General features: G+C 44.0%; 2 protein-coding genes across 10 annotated transcripts in view; both read right to left on the bottom strand.

Moving 5' to 3' along the window:
* HDAC9 (histone deacetylase 9) overlaps positions 1-23,827 on the bottom strand; it is a 656,589-nt gene that overhangs the window by 296,002 nt on the left and 336,760 nt on the right. The gene's annotated exons all lie outside the window — the stretch shown is intronic.
* Positions 7,519-9,531, bottom strand: LOC130273258 (dolichyl-diphosphooligosaccharide--protein glycosyltransferase subunit 2-like). The gene has a single exon (XM_056519754.1). It carries the CDS (start codon positions 9,491-9,493, stop codon positions 7,601-7,603), a length of 1,893 nt encoding a protein of 630 aa, XP_056375729.1. The 5' UTR covers positions 9,494-9,531; the 3' UTR covers positions 7,519-7,600.

Raw genomic sequence — 23,827 nt, forward strand, 5'->3', positions numbered from 1 at the left:
GGGTCTAAAATCAGACTATATACATGACTGGTAAAAAAAAAGACTCAATTGAGGAAAAAAGAAAGAAAAAAGTAAAGAAAGTATGAGAGATGACTGACTCTGGATTATAGTAGAAGTAAATGGTAGGTAGGGGTGGGGGGTGGTGACAATCTATCTTCTCTATAACTACCGTATATACTCGAGTATAAGCCGACCCGAGTATAAGCCGAGACCCCTAATTTCAACCCAAAATCCCAGGAAAAGTTATTGACTCGAGTATAAGCCTAGGGTGGGAAATACCTCATCCCCCCCTGTCATCATCCAGACCCGTCATTAACATCCTCATCATCCCCTTGTCATCATCCCACACATCCCCCCTTCATCATCCCCTTGTCATCATCCCACACATCCCCTTATCATCCCACACATCCCCCCTTCATCATCCCCTTGTCATCATCCCACACATCCCCTTATCATCCCACACATTCCCCCTTCATCATCCCCTTGTCATCATCCCACACATCCCCCCTTCATCATCCCCTTGTCATCATCCCACACATCCCCTTATCCCACACATCCCCCCTTCATCATCCCCTTGTCATCATCCCACACATCCCCTTATCCCACACATCCCCCCTTCATCATCCCCTTGTCATCATCCCACACATCCCCCCTTCATCATCCCCTTGTCATCATCCCACACATCCCCTTATCATCCCACACATCCCCCCTTCATCATCCCCTTGTCATCATCCCACACATCCCCTTATCATCCCACACATCCCCCCTTCATCATCCCCTTGTAATCATCCCACACCCCCCCCCCCCTTCATCATCCCCACCCCCCTTCATCATCCCCACACCCCCCCCCCCCCTTCATCATCCTCTTCTCATCATTCGCCCTCAGTGGTCTTCAACCTGCGGACCTCCAGAGGTTTCAAAACTACAACTCCCAGCAAGCCCGGGCAGCCATCGGCTGTCCGGGCTTGCTGGGAGTTGTAGTTTTGAAACCTCCGGAGGTCCGCAGGTTGAAGACCACTGCGGCCTTCAACATGCGGACCTCCAGAGGTTTCAAAACTACAACTCCCAGCAAGCCCGGGCAGCCATCGGCTGTCCGGGCTTGCTGGGAGTTGTAGTTTTGAAACCTCCGGAGGTCCGCAGGTTGAAGACCACTGCGGCCTTCAACATCATCCAGCCCCCTCTCACCCCCTTTAGTTCTGAGTACTCACCTCCGCTCGGCGCTGGTCCGGTCCTGCAGGGCTGTCCGGTAAGGAGGTGGTCCGGTGAGGAGGTGGTCCGGGCTGCTATCTTCACCGGGGGCGCCTCTTCTCCGCGCTTCCGGCCCGGAATAGAGCCGTTGCCTTGACAACGACGCATCTGCGTCGTTGTCAAGGCAACGTGACTATTCTGAAGCCGGGCCCGAAGCGCTTAGAAGAGGCCTCCCCGGTGAAGATAGCAGCCCGGACCACCTCCTCACCGGACCACCTCCTTACCGGACAGCCCTGCAGGACCGGACCAGCGCCGAGCGGAGGTGAGTACTCAGAACTAAAGGGGGTGAGAGGGGGCTGGATGATGTTGAAGGCCGCAGTGGTCTTCAACCTGCGGACCTCCGGAGGTTTCAAAACTACAACTCCCAGCAAGCCCGGACAGCCGATGGCTGCCCTGGCTTGCTGGGAGTTGTAGTTTTGAAACCTCTGGAAGTCCGCAGGTTGAAGACCACTGCGGGTGGGGGAGTTCACTCGAGTATAAGCCGAGGGGGGTGTTTTCAGCACGAAAAATCGTGCTGAAAAACTCGGCTTATACTCGAGTATATACGGTACATAATTCCAGCTGGTACTGAGGGAACAGAAAATATTATCCAAAGTATGCAGGGGGTAAAGGCAAGAAATTACTTTTTTCTTAACTTTTTTTTTCTTAACTTTTTTATGTACTTTTTTTTTACTCTCAAATAGGCGAGTAACCTTGCATCTAATGCACTAACCATCATCAAAGCTATACTTCCCTCTAGTGAGTGAGAGGAGGAAACAATATTGCAAGATATTGTTCTCACTATGCCCACCATTAGAATTACTCATCGTGAAATGTCAAAGTTCCTTTGTGAACTCTCTTATTTCAGCAGATATTTCCAGGACATGTGAACAAATGATATCACTGGTAAATGCGGTATAGGCAGAGATGTAATTGTCATTGCAGAACAAATCCCACTACACAGTCTCTGAATTACTCATCATCACTATCCACAGTACACTGGGTGCCTTGCGTTGGAGGGATAGATTCTCCTGTCCAGAATTAGTGCACAGAATTTATTATCTAACATTTCATCTTTCATCAGAATAACAGTTAAATCCAAAGGGAAAAAAAAATTCTGTCCTGCTTGAATGTTAAAATTATATTAGTTTATAAACTGTCACCAAAATATCATCTATGAATTCATTATAAATTTTTATTTTATGCAAAAGTTTTTCTTATGTTTTAATTAGATTTTTATTTATTTTATGCAAATCATTTAATAAGTTTAAACAATTGCTGATTCGATGTTTTGATTACAATAAAAACTAAAGTTTAAATAATGTAAACATTAATTTCCCCCCCCCCCCCAAAAAAAAAAAAAAGCAAGAATGAGCTTAAAGGGTTCTACGGTACAGAACATCTTATCCTCTATCTGCAGGATAGGTGATAAGGGTCTAATCGTCCCAGCGTCGGATCTCCTACTAGGCACCCCCTACTTTCTCCATGCATGGAGCAACCTCTGCTCTTTGCACGGATTACTGTCGACCATGGCACAAAGCGGTGGCGCTCACATCTTCCAGAGCTGGGATGTTTGAAGAGGCATCTCCATGGCTGAGATTCCAGCATCCTGTTCGCTTACCTGTTTCCTGTATTCCTGATCTGATCTAACCTGATGTATTCTAACCTTTGCCTTTTTTCCTGACTATTCATGTGTCGGCTGATCTGTACTGCTCTGCCCTTTTTAGGTTTGATACTAGTTTGTTATTATTCTGGTTCTGTTTTGAACTGCCCTCTTGGTTATGATTTTATAACTTGACCATGGTTAACCCCTTGCCTACTGATTTGGTTCCTATTTTGCCCATGTGTTGCTGACCTGGCCAGTCTGACTTAATTGAGGCTCTTGTGTAATTAGCTAAGTGTAGGAACTGTCACCCAATTAGGGGCCACCATTTCCAAACAGGTAAGGACAGTGATTGGAGAGAGTTCAGGTCTGCACTGCTCACTTCCTGAGGTGACTCAAATAATTCCAATTTTTCATATGGTCATGTACATGAAACCTCAAAGCAAACCACAGGCAGCATGAAACAGACACAAACTCCCTTATTACAATGCAATATCATATATTTTTGAAACTTGTATTTCAGAGAAATCATAGGTTAAAGATGAGCTGTGAACAGAGCAAAATGTCAAGGAGGCCGGGTGTCTGCCGGATACTCCCTGCTTTGCTTGGTTAAAAGGTGTGTTATGATTTGTGCATAGGGAAAGATTTGTCGGATGGAGAGAAGTTAAGAGAGAGAAGGCCTTTTTCATTTTTTACCCCGGCTCTGCCTTGTCTTTAAAGGACTTATCCAGGATTAAGAAAACCATTGGCACCTATCTCTGCATTTCAGTGACATAGTTACAGCATAAATGGTATGGCACATTATAGAAAGAATCAAGGAGCAAACGTAACAACGAAAAGGAAAGGCCATGTATAATACCAACCACAAGGGCACAGTTCCCACCACCCCTTGAGAAAGCTGGGTGTAAGCAAAATGCACAGGGGGAGGTGGTTGGTATAATACAGGGCCTTTAATTTGTTTTAACTACTTTTACTCATTGATGATTTCTATAATTGTATGCAGTAATTATGTGAAAGATATGCAGAAATAGGTAGCATTGTGTTTCTTTATGCCATGGTTTATCTACCCCCTTGTGCACTCATTTTATGGGTGTTGTTCTTGTGCCTCTATGTCATTTTATGATATATATATTTTTTTACATGTATCAAAAAAGCAATTATTTTATATTTCCATACATAGTGGTCTGTGCATATATTTTCACATACTAATATTCCTTGGTGTGCTGTTTATTTGGTGAATAGAGTACATCATATCTTAAAGCGGTACTCCGGCGCTTAGACATTTTATCCCCTATCCAAAGGATAGGGGATAAGATGCCTGATCGCGGGGGTCCCACCGCTGGAGACCCCTGTGATCTTGCACGCAGCACCCCAGTTAAAATCAGTCCCCGGAGCATGTTTGCTACGGCTCTGATTACCGGCGACCACGGAGCAGGCAGCGTGTGACATCACGCCTCCGCCCCGTGTGATGTCACGCTCCGCCCCTCAATGCACGCCTATGGGAGGGGGCGTGACAGCTGCCACGCCCCCTCCCATAGGCTTGCATTGAGGGGCGGAGTGTGACGTCACACAAGGCAGAGGCGTGACGTCACACGCCGCGAACATGCTCCGGGGACTGATTTTAACTGGGGTGCTGCGTGCAAGATCACGGGCATCCCCACTGGCTGGACCCCCGCGATTAGGCATCTTATGTTGTATACTTTGGATAGGGGATATGATGTCTAAGCGCCGGATTACCCCTTTAAGGTATAATGAAGCCTGTGTCTTTGTGATATTTATTGCCCTTCCTACAAATACAACTCAAACCTTTCTGTACACAACAAATTACTGAAGGTGAAGTACACCAGAGCAAGTCAATATGTGCTTCTATGACATCTAATTTCTTTGAGTAGATTTTACTTTATTTTGATCATTCTATGATAAACTATGTGTTCTTCATTATTTTTTCCACTAGCACCAGTGTGACCTAGAAAGTAGATGACATATTTATCACCCATATGCATCTGCGCGGTAATCCGGCCACTATCATAATGCATCCATTTCAAATCCATTTTTCATTTCTAAAAGATACAGCAATATATATTTTTTTATCTTGTCTCCTACTTAAATCATAGTACAAATCTGGAAAATGGATTGTTCTTGCATATCTTGTGCATGACCTAAGACATGCCATCTTTATTTTTATTTCCCTTTCATGACCCTTCCTCTCCCAAAGGAACCAGTTGTGTGATGTATTGCTACACATACCATGGAAAATGTGCATATCCACTGAAGCCACTTGGTATATACACTCACTAACCATGTTATTAGGTACACCTGTTTAGATATTTGTGTTAACAAACAATTAATCAGCCAATCACATGGCAGCAACAAGGAATTTAGGCATGTAGACATGATAAAGACAACTTGCTGAAGTTCAAACCAACCACTGACTTAGCTCGTACTAAGTGATTTTGAACATGGCATGGTTGTTGGGCAAGATGGTCTGAGTATTTTAGAAACTGCTAATCTACTGTGATTTTAAAGCACAACCATCTTTAGGGTTTACAGAAAATGGTCCAAAAAAGAGAAAATTTCCATTGAGCGGTAGTTAAGTGAACGAAAATACCTTGTTGAAGTCAGAGGAGAATGGGCAGACTGGTTCAAGATAACAGAAAGGCAAAAGTGTCTCAAATAACCATTTGTTAAAACCATTGTATTGTAATGAGTAGGATCTGGTTCTGACTTAGGGGTTAACTTTCCTGTGTTTTGCTGAAGCATCATGCGCTTCTGTGACAATGCCCAGGCCTATCAGTAGGCTTGGACACAGAGCTAATCTCAATGACATTCGCCAGATCAGTGGCTGATTTGGTGCATAATAATATCCAGTTATATATAAAAAAGACTGTTCTTCAGATAGATAATTAAATATAAGATAGCAACATTTATATAACAAAAAAAATGTACATATATAAAATAGTATCCAGACCACCGAGACCTTTGAGTACAAAAATAAAATAGAATAAAACAACAAAATAAAATATCTACACCACACTGCAATGTATGACTTGGTAGAAAGACCTAATTTCACCTGCTGCATAAATTAGCAGCCAACAATATAAGTGGCAAGGTTTTACAACTAAGTGGGAATATTTTGTTAACAGATAATGAGTCCCGCAATAACCAAAAACTTCTTCAGAGTTATTAAATGTTGAACCTGTAGGAAAAAATGCAGTTCTTTCAATTTACTGTTGCAATTCTGCAGAGAAGATGGGCAAATGGCAACACGTATTAGAAGATATTATTGCAAGTAATGTGAGTAATCCAGTTAGCTGAATGTGAATCAACTCAATAGCAATGTCTCCTGCATCAGATCTTATAGGACCGTATGCACACAGGGAAGAAGTGGTAACTTGCATTCTGAAGTTGGAATTGTGCACCTGCAACTTTGCATCAGGCACACAAGTCCAATTTGGGAACGTAAGTTACAACTTCTTCAGAACAGGGACTGTCAACCAATTCAGGATGTCGCTTAGTGCGGATACTCAAGTAGGCAGGGAAAGTGGCTGTGGGTGAGCTTGGGGCTGCACTTATCCCTGCCCTATGTGAGAGGTATGCAGAATACCACCTTTGAAAGCACAAGTACAGATGTGGGAGGTGGAAATCCCGGCAGGAGTTTCCTTTTCCTTCCAGTGAAGATCTAACTGTGGCACTGTAGCGTTACACCGGCGTGAGGACACAGGACACTTGTCCTATGTCATCACGCCGGTGTAGCTCTACAGTGCCGCAGTCGGATCTCCCACATCTGTACAGTGCCGCAGTCCACCTCCCACATCTGTACTCCTGAATTCTTCACTATCCTCGACGGGATCGATTGCCAGCTGCTCCCGACACACCAGTGACCGGCGACCTTCCCAAAGCGATTATCAGTGTTGTGCCTGTAATTTAGCGCAACCTTTAAAGGTGAGCAGGTCCTTGACTTTTCTGTTCTACTCTCCGCAAATAACGCGGATAACTGCCACTATGAAGCGCCATCTCTATCTTTCTTTCTCCTATGTCTCCTATTACCTTTGAAAGTACAACATATGAAACCTTGAAGATGATCTACAACAGCAGAAGACCACACCGGATGCCACTCATGTCAGCCAAGAACAGGAAACTGAATCTACAATTCACACAAGCTCACCAAAATTGGACAATGGAAGAACATTGACTAGTCTGATCAGCCTTCATTCCAGCTGCGGTATTCAGGTGGCAGGGTCAGAATGTGGAATAAGCAATATGAAATCATGGATTCATCCGGCCATGTATCAATGGTTTAATGGTGTGGGACATTTTCTTTTTTTTTTTTTTTTTCCCCATTCACCTTCCATTTATTAAACAGGCAAAGAAACATTCGGAAGTCCCATTTTTTAAATCTTTTCCCAATTCCATTCTTCCACATCGTCCCCACCCTCCTCCCAAAAATGACATGGTGCCAATACCCCCCCACCCACCCAACACTATGGTAGTTTGTAAAAGTGTGAAAATGCCCAGAGCTAGTTCAAGCCCTGCATCTGGCAGAAAAAGATGTCAGCGTACGCCACGTCTGGAATGGATTTCACAGTGGTATCAATGAAGGGGGGGCAGCTGAGGAGGGGTAGTATAACAATCAGTGCAAAAAAAAAACATTTGGGGTACGTAAAAAAACAAAACTAAATTTAAAAGGACTGCAATTTTGAACATTTACAAATGAACCGACGCTGGGATGTTAAGGTGTATTATTCTCTTTTTTTCGGATCCGGTCTCTCTTCACTTTTTTGACCTCTTGACTGCTTTCTGGGCAAGCATGCGGTTTCCAGCTAGGAACGTGACAATTCCTAATAAGGCCAAATATTTCAGAGTCTGGAACATGTTCAGATGAGTCCAGTAAACATACATCAGGCCCAGCATTGCGGCATGGCCAAGGTGGAAGACCAGCGTGCTTGGAGAGAAGCTGATGTTGGAAATATTCACACCAATCTTCACCCAAAGAATAAAGAGGAGCAGCAATGGCGCCAGGACCAGGGCGGTGAAAGTATTCCATATGACAGTAGGTGGCCTCTTCTCTGGCTCCCGGAATAAGTGCTGAATGTCTTGTTTGGGGGCAAAGAGGTTCTTGCTCTGGACAGTGGTCGGTGTGTCCTCCTCAGGGAACTTAATGACAACATCAGCCACATTCCATAGGATGGGATTCTCCAAGGTAGCATCTCCTATGATCAAGAAGAGCGTGTAAGTCCCAGATGCAGAGTCAAATTCAGACTTCCTTTCAGATGGATCAAGTTCAAACCTATATGTGCCCTTGGTGTCTGGCTCAGCAACGAACACTACTTCTTGGCCAGTCTTCTGGTTATGCAGGCGAACAAATGTCTGATGTGGTGTCAGGCTGACTCCTGTGTTCAAATCGGTAAGCTGGAAGGACAGTGCAAAATTCTGGTGGCTGTCAGAAGTGAATGGTCCTTTGGCTTTAGAGGGGAAGGTCACCCTGGCAGTTTTGGGAGAGATACTCTGGTCTTTATCCACGATGGAGAGATCTACATTGCTGATTCCAACTTCGGTTGACACTTTCACTTTGATCTCAACTTGGCTTGCCAGGAAACGGCTGTCACCCTTCACGCTCACAGAGAAGTCGTAGTAACCGCTCGCTGGCTTGGAGTCCATAAAATTCAGTTCGAAAGAGTCCCCAGATGGAGTAAATAGTGCCTGCTCCAGGACTGTGGCTTTGGTGCTACAGGACTTGGCTTGATTCAGTTTCACTTTTGCATCCGATAGTCGCTGGGAGAGGACATTGGTAACCAGAAGCTTAAGAAGGGGCTGTTTGTGAGACACAGTAGCGGGTCCATCAGGCACCACAATGAGCGGAATGTGATAGCGATTGTGCGACAAGGCAGATGCTGCAAAAGCCACGCTGAAGGCTTCCGAGAGCGAATCAAAGCTCTTCTTGCTGAAGATGGCATTGACTAGCTGGACAATCTGGTCCTCCTTCAAGGCAGGCTCCACACCAACATGATCGGACAACCTGTATGTAGCAGCTACAAACAGAGCAGTAGCCTCCAGACCTTCCTCAAACTGCAGGAATTGCCCACCCAGGTCATCCAGTCGAGCCACAAGGTCCTCGATTTCCTCCACAATTCCGCGCAGGTCAGCTTGCTGGGACAGCAGAGACGCAGTTAAGAGAGCTTCAATGGCTGCCAGGACATTCTCCTCTTTACCGAGTCTGATGGTCAGGGCGCTGACAACCTCTTGGGAGGCCAGAGGGAGACCAAAGCCACTGATGGCCCCTACGGCATGGTATATTTGGGTGACAGAGGAATCTTCACTGACAGCACCGAGCAGCAGGTCTCTGGTTTCGTTAGAGATGGGCACCTCACAATTGGACAGGGTTTGACTGGCTTGAGCAGCATAGAACAGGGAATCCACATTACTGATATCAACATTAGAGCGAATGAAGTTACAGGCAGTCTTTTCATCTGCTACACTGGCCCCGAGATGATGGAAGCCTACAGTGTAGTAATAGGCCGTCTCCAGGTCAGACACTGGACGTTCCAAGACATCTTTAAGTCTCTCCACATCTGCCTGGCTCAGGTAGTGGCTGGGAGTCAAAGCATGGACGGTGGTCAGGAGAGCGAGTACTAAAAGGAATGCTGAATGTGGAGTCGCTGCCATGTTGCTCGTTCCCGCCCCTCACAGTGTCACTCGCCCCGACCGCTCGCTGTTTCCGGCCGTGGGACATTTTCTTATCATGCTTTGGGCCCCTCAGTACCAAATGAGAATTGTTTAAATGCAACAGCCTACTTGAGTATTGCTGCTGACCATGTCCTTTCCTTTATGCCACAGTGGACTCATCTTCTGATGGCGACTTTCACCAGGATAATTCACAAGAGATTCTTATTATGAATATCCAGCCAAGAAATCTGCAGCAGCTGTGTGATGCCATCATGTCCATATAGACCAAAATCTCTGAGGAATGTTTCCAGCACCTTGGAGAAAGTATCCCATAAAGAATAAAGGCAAAAGGGGTGCAACCCGGTGTTAGCAACTTGTACCTAATAAAATGGTCAGTGAGTGTATTACATATACAATTTTACTACTTTATCTTGAATGTAAACAGTGAAGATGCTTCAGATGGGTTTTTCTGGCTGGAGAATATAATTCTTTACGTCCAAGTAATCAATTTTCAGTAATGCATATGTCTGTGGTGAATAATGCCAATGCCTTTTAACTCTGCGGAATGGCAATAAAGGTTGAGCAAGAAAATAATTGTAGTGCAGATCAAAGAGAGGAGCCCCTACTGAGAGGTAAATGTATATACTGCCAATATTTCATCTTTCAGATCCATTCCGCCTCTTTAACCTAATATGAACGCTATAAAGAAAAAAGACCGGGGAACTGTTATTGTGAAGCCAAAAACTAATTAGTCCGAACTTCCCAATGTGTTCAGTGAAAAGTTACTTGAAATAATGGGCTACTTTCTGAAATTTTATAGGTTTACTGAGTCTAGTGTTCTCTGGTATTTCCTGTTGCTCTTGGTTGGGAAGATTGACAAAACTTTACAAGTCATCTTGAGTAACACACAAACCTTTCAATACAGGCAATAACTTGTGGTATCATAAAGTATACAAGTGCACTTGAAGTAAAAACAAGGGGGAGAAAAAAATGTCAGCAAGGCAATAACTGTATATCACATGGCTATCAATACTCACAGCGCCGGCCTTTCCACGCTAGGCAACGTGCCAGCAAAACATACAAAGAAAGATATAAAACAAAGAAAAAAGCAAACATGCCATATCTTACACAGCGAATGCATACAGGATACTTTATAGGACTTGCAGCAGATGCCTTAAAGGGGTACTCCGCCCCTAGAAATCTTATCCCCTATCCAAAGGATAGGGGATAAGATGTCTGATCGCTGGGGTCCCGCCGCTGGGGACCCCCGCGACCTCGGATGCGGCACCCCAGACATCCGGTGCATGGAGTGAACTTCGCTCTGTGGCGGATGACTGGTGATGCGAGGCAATCACAGCCACGCCCCCTCAATGCAGGTCTATAGGAGGGGGCGTGGCAGATGTCATGGCCCCTCCTATAAACGTGCATTGAGGGGGCGTGGCCGTGACGGGATCAGTCTCCAACACTGCACCCGATGCTGTAAATGAATGCCGGGTACAGTAGGGAGATCGCAGAGGTCCCCAGCGGCAGGACCCCCGCAATGAGACATCTTATCCGCTATCCTTTGGATAGGGGATAAGATGTCTAGGGGTGGAGTACTCCTTTAAACACATCTAAATGTATTTTGGATGAGTAATATAAGCTGTGTGGGCTTTGTTCTCATTGATGTGAAGAATAACAATGTAATGCTATTAGAATATGTTATATAATGCTATTAGAATGGACACATTTGGGGGACTCTATGACAGCCAAACCATCAAACCCCTAAGTTCTGCTGAACCAAACCTAGATTATCATGATATTTATGATGATCTGAGATCATTTCAATAGAACTGCAAGAGAACCAGGTGTTGCAGCCTTAATACAGATGCTTTAATATGGAGGTATTATAGAAGTGTGAACCTGGCCTTAGGGCTCGTGTACCCAGCTGCATTAAGGCACATTTAAAGAGATATAATATGACACCGTAGAAGTCTAGGAAGTCATTATGTACCCTTGTACACCTTTTAATTCATACAGGATAAAAACATGGCATGATCCAAGGAATGTCATATTACAGACATAAAACTTTGTAATACCATGATGCACTAAGGCTCCATACATAAGCATGAGTAATGCTTATGGTTCTGTAGTATGGAGCTGTAGCGACTGCATGTGACTCCATGCGGACTGTGAGGGAGACCGATAAGGGGACCTGTGGTCAGTTTAAAGGGGTTGTCTGGGAAGAAGTAAAGGTCCTACCTGTTCTGCCCCTGTGCCCTACTTTTGCCCCTAACTACAAACAATACCCCAAGATGGGTCAGGGTCAATATTGTCAACACACCTTTGACCAAAGGACAAGCCCTGGGTCATTAATAGTGTTGAGCGGCATAGGCCATATTAGAATTCGCGAATATTTGCGAATATATGGACGAATATTCGTCATATATTTGCGAATATTCGCATATTCGTAATATTCTCGTTTTATTTTCGCATATACGAAAATTTGCGTATGTGAAAATTACCATATGCGAAAATTAGCATATACAAAAAGTAACATAAGCGAAAATTTGCATATGCGAAAATTGCCATATGCAAATTTTCGCATATGCGAAAATTCACACACCAGTCTCACACAGTAGTATTAGAGCCTTCTTTACACCACACAAGCTGGAAGCAGAGAGGGATGATCACTGTGATGTGTACTGTGAAAAAAACAAAAAACGAATATTCGCAATTACGAATATATAGCGCTATATTCGCGAATATGCGATATTCGCGAATAAAATTCGCATTGCGAATATTCGCGAGCAACACTAGTCATTAACACCCTTATTAATTCCCACCCCTAAAACTTTTATTAAGCATTCATAAAATGTGTGGTACAAAGTCATTTTAAAACCACAACCTCTTAGTGCGTTAATGATTAGTGTGTTTGGTAGCTCACTAATAGCATATAGCTTCTAAGGTAAGTAACAATAAAACAACCAGTGGTCTGCAGCACCACTGATTTATAACACACACTAAAGGAGATTGCTATTAAAACACAGATAATGCCCCCTCACGTCATGCCCCCTCCAACAGACTCGCATTTGAGGGGGCATGACCATGACGTCACAAGCGGGGCATGACCGTAACGTCACAAACCTCCACCCCACATCGCCAGTCATCCAACACTGAGCGAAGTTCAATCCGCGCATCGGATGTCTGGAGTGCCGCAGGCAAGATCTTGGGGGTCCCCAGCATTCACACCCCTTTTAAAATAAAGTTCACAGGAATGGGGTTATAGCAAGAAAAAAATAAAAAATAAATTGGAATCGGAAAAATGGTATAACAAATTCAATTTATTTGTTATACTAATCACAAATCTGCTTTAAAGGGGTACTCCGCCCCTAGACATCACATCCCCTATCCAAAGGATAGGGGATAAGATGTCAGATTGCCGGGGTCCCGTTGATGGGACCCCCTGGATCTACCATGCAGCACCTACCTGTAGCGGCTTCCGAAACCGCTGGAGGTCACATGGGGGCGGAGTCGTGACGTCACGATCTTCCGTCCCTGAGGACCTCCAGCGGTTCCAAAAGCCGCTACAGGTAGGTGCTGCATGGTAGATCCAGGGGGGCCCCAGCAACGGAAACCCGGCAATTTGACATCTTATAAGATGTCTAGGGGCGGAGTACCCCTTTAAACATTTATAGCATTATGCATCTGCACTAGATATTCATGGTGCAGATGTATAAATGGTGCAGACATGAAGGTCTTTTACAAGTTATAAGTAAGCAATCATCTAATTCCTTCTAAGTAGTAGTTTCAAACTAAACATAAGTACTTTTTTATTACTGTGATCCCATAGAGTTAATTGAAATATTGTGGATATTAGAAATTGTAATTATGAAGTTGCGATAATTGTGATTCTTATAGTTCACTCTTTATAACAACTGGATTAGACAAGCAGAGTGCTTATACTTGGGCAAAAAAGAGGAGAAAACGTGGCAAAAACTGGGGGGGTGAAATATAAAAATACACTACAAATGTAAAAAAAAAAAGACATAGATTGCACATCTAACTTTTGTACATTAATCTGTTACTGTGGAGCAAAATTTATTAAAAAAGGTAATACATTGGAGCACATACAATACTCATATAGCACATCATATAAAAATGTATAACATAATTTATATGGTACCTGTAAATAACACCATGGCCCTGATTTACTAAGAGTGGAGTATAGTTTTCTTTGTGGGTTTTGTTTCCCGAAAGGTATTTTTCCACATTTTTTTTTCTAATGTTTCCCTACGTTTTGCACTTTTTCCCTACATTTTGCTTTTTTTTTTTACAACTGCTCTGAGCGTTGGGGTTTTCCAGAGCTAAAATACACAAAATTTTCTGTGAAAACCTTAACCTTTTGGGGACAGAGGGCATACCTGTACTCCCTCCGCCCACTCCCTTTCTATAGCATCATAGCGGGTCAGATCCGGCCTCTAACAACGGCTGGGACCCGTGGATAATAGCGCGCGGCACTGATCGCGGTGCCGTGCGCTATTAACCCTTTAGACATGGCGTTCAAAGTTGAACGCCGGATCTAAAATTAAAGTAAACTGCTCCCGGCTAGCTCTGTAGGACAGCAGGAGGGTCCCCTACCTTCCTCCTCGCTGTATGATCGCCGAATGACTGCTCAGTGCCTGAGAACCAGGCATGAGCATTCAAGCGGCAGAATCATCGATCAATGGTTTCCTATTAGAAACCATTGATCAATGTAAAAGATCAGTGTGTGCAGTGTTGTAGTCCCCTGTGCGAGCTATAGCATTGCAAAAAAAAAGTGAAAAAAAGTGAAGAAAGGTCATTTAACCCCTTCCCTAATAAGTTTGAATCACCCCCCTTTTCCCATAAAAAAAAAAAAACTGTGTCAATAAAAATAACAATAAATGTCGGAAATGTCCGAATTATAAAAATGTATTGTTAATTAAACTGCACGGTCAATGGCGTACGCGCAAAAAAATTCAAAAGTCCAAAATAGCGTATTTTGGGTCACTTTTTATATCATGAAAAAATGAATAAAAAGCGATCAAAAAGTCCTATCAATGTAAAAATGGTACCGCTAAAAACTTCAGATCACGGTGCAAACAATGAGCCCTCACACCGCCCCATATATGGAAAAATAAAAAAGTTATAGGGGTCAGAACATGACAATTTTAAACGTATAAATTTTCCTGCATGTAGTTATGATTTTTTCTAGAAGTACGACAAAATCAAACCTATATAGGTAGAGTATCATTTTAATTGTATGGACCTACAAAAAAAAGATAAGGTGTCATGTTTACCGAAAAATGCACTGTGTAGAAACGGAAGCCCCCAAAAGTTACAAAATGGCATTTTTTCTTCAATTTTGTTGTACAATTATTTTTTTTCCATTTTGCCGTAGATTTTTGGGTAAAATGACTGATTTCATTACAAAGTAGAATTGGTGGTGCAAAAATAAGACATCATATGGATTTTTTGGTGCAAAATTTAAAGGGTTATGATTTTTAAAAGGTAAGGAGGAAAAAAACGAAAGTGCAGACAGAAAAACCCTTCGTCCCCAAGGGGTAAAAGGGGTGCTCTGGTGGAATTTTTTTTTTTGTTTTTTAATCAACTGGTGCCAGAGAATTAAACAGATTTGTAAATTACTTCTATTAAAAATCTTTATCCTTCCAGTACTTATTAGCTGCTGTATATTACAGGGAAAGTTCTTTTGTTTTTGGATTTCCTTTTTTGTCTTCTCCACAGTGCTCTCTGCTGACACCTGTCTGTCTGTATCAGGATAGTTCCTGATATGGACCGAGGTGTCAGGAGAGAGCACTGTGGAGAGAAAAAAAAAGAAATCCAAAAAGAAAAGAACTTTCTCTGTAGTATACAGCAGCTAATAAATACTGGAAGGATAACGATTTTTAATAAAAGTAATTTACAAATCTGTTTAACTTTCTGGCACCAGTTAATAAAAATTAAAAAAAAATGTTCTCCACCGGAGTACCCCTTTAATAAATATGTAGGAATATTTTTGAATATGTCTGGGACACGACCCCTTTTGGTTGACATTGCCACTGTTTTTCCTACAGTCACACCCCTTTTCGGGTTTTCTCTGTAAAATGGAGAGTTGGTCGGATTTTTTTTTTTTTTTTTTTTTGCGCAAATTCGGGTGCAGACAGAAATTCTGACACAGACAAAAATTCTGGCGCACAATCCGACAAAACAGGTCAGGTTTACAATAGTAAATCGGGGCCAATGTAAAGTACGTACCAAAATTGTAGCTTATGCATCTGTACAGAATGCCTATTAGTACCTGTTGTTTGTTTTCCTTTATACCTATGTCCAGGGGCGTACCTAGAGCATTTGGCACCCGGGGCAGACCCTTTGTTTGTCACCCCCCCCCCCCCACACACACACACACGCACCCCCCCTTAATTAAACCCCCTCCCTCCCCCCAGGAGCGGACTGACAACACTCGGGGCCCCCCGACCAAAAAAAAAGGCAAGGGCCCCTGCTAGGCTCTGCAGCTCGTCAATCTTCTGCCATGCCCCTATTCCACCCAAATCCCACACAAAATAAACAAAAATTTATATATGTAAGAAACACTTTAACGTAGGTAAATTTCTATGACCAATAATACTGGTAAACAAGGAGTAAATATATACCACCACACAATAACTGGATAATACCGCCATACTGTATAAAACCACTATATACAGACCAGTATACTATAAAGAATCTGTATACAATATAAGTGATTATATACAGGACCATATGGCAGTAGATATCAGCTGTACACAGGATGTGTATACCATATAAGTGATTACAGTTACATTTTGGGACTCACAATTACGTATTTTCTGATCAGCGGCGTCCTCTTTCCTTTTCTTCTCCGTCCGGATAAGACCGCCATGTGGATCTCTTAACATCTGCAGGAAAAACATGTCAGACTCTGCATATTTTCAGTGCCCTCCCCTCCTCCACACAATCTTCCCATCTATAGGCCCACAAACTGTAATAATGCCCTCCTTGGTGTCCTGCACAGTAAAAGGGCATGTAGGTAGGTAGCCAGGTAACCCCCTCTTTCCCATAGGTATATGCAGAGTTACACCCTCCCTCTTTCCCATAGGTATATGCAGAGTTACACCCCCCTCTCTTTCCCATAGGTCTATGCAGAGCTACGCTACACCCCCCCTCTTTCCCATAGGTATATGCAGAGTTACACCCCCCTCTCTTTCCCATAGGTATATGCAGAGCTACGCTACACCCCCCCTTTTTCCCATAGGTATATGCAGAGTTACACCCCCCCTCTTTCCCATAGATATATGCAGAGCTAAACCCCCCACCCCCTCTTCCCCATAGATATATGCAGAGCTATACCCCCCCTCTCTCCCATAGGTATATCTAGGGCTGGGCGGTATACCGGTTCATACTGAAAACCACATTTTTGGGCTGCACGATATGAATTTTCCCCCATACCGCAATACCGGTTGGGCCCCTCCCCCTCGGGAATGTATTATCAGCCTAGCACAGCACTGTCCCCACATCGGGGAACTAATCCTACGTTACCCGCCAGCACTGTTCTGCTCCCTCCAATTAATGATCAGCCCAGCTGGGTACTCACATATGTCAAGCACTGCCCTCCTCCTCTTTGTTTGGGGCCGCCGGGCGCAAGAACACTATACTGTACGCTAGTGGTCTCCAACCTGCGATGCCCCGCCCCTGCCAGTGATAGGCTGAGCCCACTGTCATGTAAGAAGCTGGCTTCATACATGACAGTGGGCTCAGCCTATCACTGGCCAGGGCGGGGCATCGCTCTGGCCGGTGATAGGCTGACGGCTGTCCGGCGTTCCCGTCCCCAGCGTGTGGCCAACGTGGGTGAGTTAAAAGTTTATTTTCTGTATCTTTTGCAGCCCGGGCATAGGTATACAGCGTACAGCAGTGGTCTCAAACCTGCGGACCTCCAATTGTTGCAAAACTACAACTCCCAGCAGGTTGGAGACCACTGGCGTAAAGAGAGTTCGATCGCCGGCTATCCGGGTATGCTGGGAGTTGTAGTTTTGCAACATCTGGAGGTCTGCAGGTTGGAGACCACTGGCGTACAGTATAGAGTTCCTGTGCCCGGCGGCCCCCAACAAAGAGGAGGAGGGCAGTGCTTGACATATGTGAGTAGTACCCAGCTGGGCTGATTATTAATTGGGGGGAGCAGAACAGTGCTGGCGGGTAACATAGGATTAGTTCCCCGATGTGGGGACAGCGCTGTGCTAGGCTGATAATACATTCCCGAGGGGGAGGGGCCCAACCGGTATTGCAGTATGGGGAAAAATTCATATCGTGCAGCCCAATAAATTTGGTATTCGGTATGAACCAGTATACCACCCAGCCCTAGATATACCTATGGGAAAGAGGGGGGATGTAGCTCTGCATATACCTATGGGGAAGAGGGGTGGGGGGTTTAGCTCTGCATATACCTATGGGAAAGAGGGGGGGTGTAACTCTGCATATAACCATATACCGCCATGCGTAGCGTAGCTCTGCATATACCTATGGGAAAGAGAGGGGGGGTGTAACTCTGCATATATCTAGGGGAAAGAGGGGGGGGGTGTAACTCTGCATATACCTATGAGAAAGAGGGGGGTGTAGCGTAGCTCTGCATATACCTATGGGAAAGAGAGGGGTGGGTGTAAGTCTGCATATACCTATGGGAAAGAGGGGGGGTGTAACTCTGCATATACCTATGGGAAAGAGGGGGTTACCTGGCTACCTACCTACATGCCCTTTTACTGTGCAGGGCACCAAGGAGGGCATTATTACAGTTTGTGGGCCTATAGATGGGAAGATTGTGTAGAAGAGGGGAGGGCACTGAAAATATGCAGAGTCTGACATGTTTTTCCTGCAGATGTTAAGAGATCCACATGGCAGTCTTATCCGGACGGAGAAGGAAAGGAAAGAGGACGCGCCGATCAGAAAAGACGGAATTGTGAGTCCCAAAATGTAACTGTAATCACTTATATGGTATACACATCCTGTGTGCAGCTGATATCTACCGCCATATGATCCTGTATATAATCACTTATATTGTATACAGATTCTTTATAGTATAGTGGTCTGTGTATAGTGGTTTTATTCAGTACAGTATGGCAGTATTATCCAGTTATTGTGTGGTGGTATATATTTACTCCTTGTATACCAGTATTATTGGTCATGGAAATTTACCTACATTAAAGTGTTTCTTACATATATAAATTTTAGTTTATTTTGTGTGGGATTTGGGTGGAATAGGAGCGTAGCAGAAGATTGACGAGCTGCAGAGCCTAGCAGGGGCCCTTGCCTTTTTTTTGGTTGGGGGGCCCCGAGTGTTGTCAGTCCGCTCCTGGGGGGAGGGGAGGGAGGGGATGTAATTAAGGGGGGTGCGTGTGTGTGTGTGTGTGTGTGGGGGGGGGGGGGGGGGCAAACAAAGAGTCCGCCCCGGGTGCCAAATGCTCTAGGTACGCCCCTGTATATATAAAATCCCTGGAGATATTTTTTTTTAGTTTTACTACAGGACATGCTGTCTCTCTTTATATGTCTAATATATCTGCTAAAAATATGTTTGAAGATAGAAATTCTAATTATAATAGGAGCTTTTTACTTTGCCGCGTCTCTTTTTAGCTTGTTTGCTTTTTCAGTGAGTAGACAGCAACTGTTGCTAGAAGGATGTGGATACACAGGGGAAGCATTTGACTGGAGTGAACGATTTGTTACTAATTTTTCAATAGCATGAAAGCATAAACTGTGACGCAATGGGAACCTGCCTTCTGGCTGCTACAGTGCATGCTGCTATTTCCAGATTACCAATGACTAAAATAGATGGCACCGCTTGTTTCTGACACACAGACGTATCATCACAGATAAAATGAGGCTTGTGCAGGGGAACATTAAAATTAATGCTTACTGCACCTACATGAAGCTGACTAAATTAAGTGCACACGAGTCATAACAAATTCATCTCCTGAACATGAACTCCTTGCATAAAAGTGGAGCTTCTGTGCTATAAGTGGTAATTTATTTTTAGAGTATATATATATATATATATATATATATATATATATATGCAATGCATTAAGATAATTTGCATGTTTTAAGATCATTTATACAATGTTGCAGCTTTATGCTAAAATATTTTTTTTTACTCATCATTCTGCACTTTAACCCCTTAAGGACTGAGCCCTTTTTCACCTTAAGGACTCGGCCATTTTTTGCAAATCTGACCACTGTCACTTTAAACATTAATAACTCTGGAATGCTTTTAGTTATCATTCTGATTCCGAGATTGTTTTTTCGTGACATATTCTACTTTAACTTAGTGGTAACATTTTTTGGTAACTTGCATCCTTTCTTGGTGAAAAATCCCAAAATTTGATGAAAAATTTGAAAATTTTGCATTTTTCTAACTTTGAAGCTCTCTGCTTATAAGGAAAATGGATATTCCAAATATTTTTTTTTATTCACATACACAATATGTCTACTTTATGTTTACATCATAAAATTGATGAGTTTTTACTTTTGGAAGACACCAGAGGGCTTCAAAGTTCCGCAGCAATTTTCCAATTTTTCACAAAATTTTGAAACTCGCTTTTTTTCAGGGACCAGTTCAGGTTTGAAGTGGATTTGAAGGGTCTTCATATTAGAAATACCCCATAAATGACCCCATTATAAAAACTGCACCCCCCAAAGTATTCAAAATGACATTCAGTAAGCGTTTTAACCCTTTAGGGGTTTCACAGGAATAGCAGCAAAGTGAAGGAGAAAATTGACAATCTTCATTTTTTACACTCGCATGTTCTTGTAGACCCAATTTTTGAATTTTTGCAAGGGGTAAAAAGGAGAAAATTTTTACTTGTATTTGAAACCCAATTTCTCTCGAGTAAGCACATACCTCATATGTCTATGTAAATTGTTCGGCGGGCGCAGTAGAGGGCTCAGAAGGGAAGGAGCGTCAAATGGTTTTTGGGGGGCATGTCACCTTTAGGAAGCCCCTATGGTGCAAGAACAGCAAAAAACCCCACATGGCACACCATTTTGGAAACTAGACCCCTCGGGGAACGTAACAAGGGGTAATGTGAACCTTAATACCCCACATGTGATTCACGACTTTTGCATATGTAAAAAAAAAAAATAATGCTTGGTTTCCCAAAAGTTTTACATTTTTAAAAAGGGTAATAGCAGAAAACACCCCCCAAAATTTGAAGCCCAATTTCTCCAGATTCAGAAAACACCCCATATGGGGGTGAAAAGTGCTCTGCTGGCGCACTACAGGTCTAAGAAGAGAAGGAGTCACATTTGGCTTTTTTGAAGGAAATTTTGCTCTGGGAGCATGCCGCATTTAGGAAGCCCCTATGGTGCCAGGACAGAAAAAAAAAAAACTTGGCATACCATTTTGGAAACTAGACCCCTCGGGGAACGTAAAAAGGGGTAAAGTGAACCTTAATACCCTACAGATGTTTCACGAGTTTTGCATATGTAAAAAAAAATAAAAACATTTACCTAAAATGCTTGGTTTCCCAAAAAATTTACATTTATTCAAAGGGTTACAGCATAAAATACCCCCCAAAATTTTAAGCCCAATTTCTCCCGATTCAGAAAACACCCCATATGGGGGTGAAAAGTGCTCTGCTGGCGCACTACAGGTCTCAGAAGAGAAGGAGTCACATTTAGCTTTTTGAAAGCAAATTTTGCTCTGGGGGTATGCCGCATTTAGGAAGCCCCTATGGTGCCAGGACAGCAAAAAAAAAACACATGGCATACCATTTTGGAAACTAGAGCCCTCGGGGAATGTAACAAGGGGTTAAGTGAACCTTAATACCCCACAGGCATTTCACGACTATTGCATATGTAAAAAAAAAAAAAAACATTTTTACCTAAAATGCTTCTTTTCTCAAAAATTTTACATTTTTAAAAAGGGTAAAAGCAGAAAATACCCCACAAAATTTGTAACACAATTTCTCCCGAGTACGGCGATACCCCATATGTGACCCTAAACTGTTGCCTTGAAATACGACAGGGCTCCAAAGTGAGAGAGCCATGCGCATTTGAGGCCTAAATTATGGATTGCATAGGGGTGGACATAGGGGAATTCTACGCCAGTGATTCCCAATCAGGGTGCCTCCAGCTGTTGTAAAACTCCCAGCATGCCTGGACAGTCAATGGCTGTACGGCAATACTGGGAGTTATTATTTTGCCTGGACAGTCAGTGGCTGTCTGGCAATACTGGGAGTAGTTGTTTTGCAACAGCTGGAGGCTCTGTTTTGGAAACCGTGGCGTACCAGACGTTTTTCATTTTTATTGGGGAGGGGAGGGGGGCTGTGTAGGGATATGTGTATATGTAGTGTTTTTTACTTTTTACTTAATTTTTTGTTAGTGTAGTGTAGTGTTTTTAGGGTACAGTCGCACGGGCGGGGGTTCACAGTAGTTTCTCGCTGGAAGTTTGAGCTGTTGCAGAAAATTTGCCGCAGCTCAAACTTGCAGCCTGATACTTACTGTAAGCCTCCGTCCATGTGAGTGTACCCTGTACGTTCATATGGGGGGGGGGGACATCCAGCTGTTGCAAAACTACAACTCCCAGCATGCACTGACAGACTGTACAAGCTGAGAGTTTTAGTTTTGCAACAACTGTAGGCACACTGGTTATGTATCACTGAGTTTGTGACCTTACTCAGTGTTTCAAAACCAGTGTGCCTCCAGCTGTTGCACAACTACAACTCCCAGCATGTATGATGCATGGTGTAAGGTGACTGCTGGGAGTTGTAGTTTGCAACCGCTGGAGGCACACCGGTCATGAAACACTGAGTTAGGTAAAAAAAAAACTGAGTTTCACAACCAGTGTGCCTTCAGCTGTTGCAAAACTACAACTCTCAGCAGTCACCGACAGCCAATGGGCATGCTGGGAGTTGTAGTTATGCAACCAGCAGATGCACCACTACAACTCCCAGCATGCACTTTAGCTGTTTGTGCAAGCTGGGAGTTGTAGTCATACAACAGCTGAAGGTACACTTTTCCATAGAGAAAATGTGCCTCCATCTGTTGCAAAACCATAAGTCCCAGCATGCCCATAAGGGAATGCTGGGAGTTGTGGTGGTCTGCCTCCTGCTGTTGCATAACTACAGCTCCCAGCATGCCCTTTTTGCATGCTGGGAGCTGTTGCTAAGCAACAGCAGGAGGCTGTAACTCACCTCCTGCTGCTGCTCAGTCGCAGGGCAGTCCCTCGTTGCTTCCGTTGCTCCTGGGGCCCCAATCCCAACATGGACGCCGGGGATCGGGGTCCCCAGCACCGGGGGTCGTCTTCCTGCACCCGCTCACGTCCTCCGGAAGAGGGGCGGAGTGGGTGCGGGAGTGACACTCGCAGCAGGCGCCCTGATTGGTCGGCCAGTAATCCGGCCGACGAATCAGGGCGATCGTGAGGTGGCACCAGTGCCACCTCACCCCTGCAGGCTCTGGCTGTTCGGGGCCGTCAGAGAAAAAACTTTTTTTTATATCAACTGGCTCCAGAAAGTTAAACAGATTTGTAAATGACTTTTATTAAAAAATCTTAATCCTTTCAATAATTATCAGCTGCTGAAGTTGAGTTGTTGTTTTCTGTCTGGCAACAGTGCTCTCTGCTGACATCTCTGCTTGTCTCAGGAACTGCACAGAGTAGAAGAGGTTTGCTATGGGGATTTGCTTCTAAACTGGGTGGTTCCCGAGACACGTGTCATCAGAGAGCACTTAGACAGAAAAGAACAACTCAACTTCAGCAACTCATAAGTACTGAAAGGATTAAGATTTTTTAATAGAAATAATTTACAAATCTGTTTAACTTTCTGGAGCCAGTTGATATATAAAAAAAAGTTTTTTCCTGGATAACTGAGCTCTGGGTGTCAGCTGGCAGTCATGTCGCGACTAGCAACCCAGCAGCTGTGATTGATCAGTTCACTCAGTCATCCACTTCATCCCAAGTGACATCCGACACCCCCAGTCAACAGTCGGGGGGTTCCTCAGACTCAACCCTCAGTTGGCATGGCCCTTATGCTGCTACTGCCAACTTCAGGCTCTGTCATTGTTCTGCTCTATGGTTTCCTCATGCTAATGCTACCACCTCCAGGCTCTGTCATTGTGCTGCTTTATGGTCTCCCCATGCTAATGCTACCACCTCCAGGCTCTCTCATTCTGCTGCTCTATGGTCTCCTCATGCTAATGCTACCACCTCCACGCTGTTACGCCTAGCGCTCCGGGTCCCCGCTCCTCCCCGGAGCGCTCACGGCGTCTCTTTCCCTGCAGCGCCCCGGTCAGTCCCGCTGACCGGGAGCGCTGCACTGTCATGGCCGTCGGGGA

Source organism: Hyla sarda, chromosome 5, assembly GCF_029499605.1.
Source record: "Hyla sarda isolate aHylSar1 chromosome 5, aHylSar1.hap1, whole genome shotgun sequence".
Classification (NCBI taxonomy): domain Eukaryota; kingdom Metazoa; phylum Chordata; class Amphibia; order Anura; family Hylidae; genus Hyla; species Hyla sarda.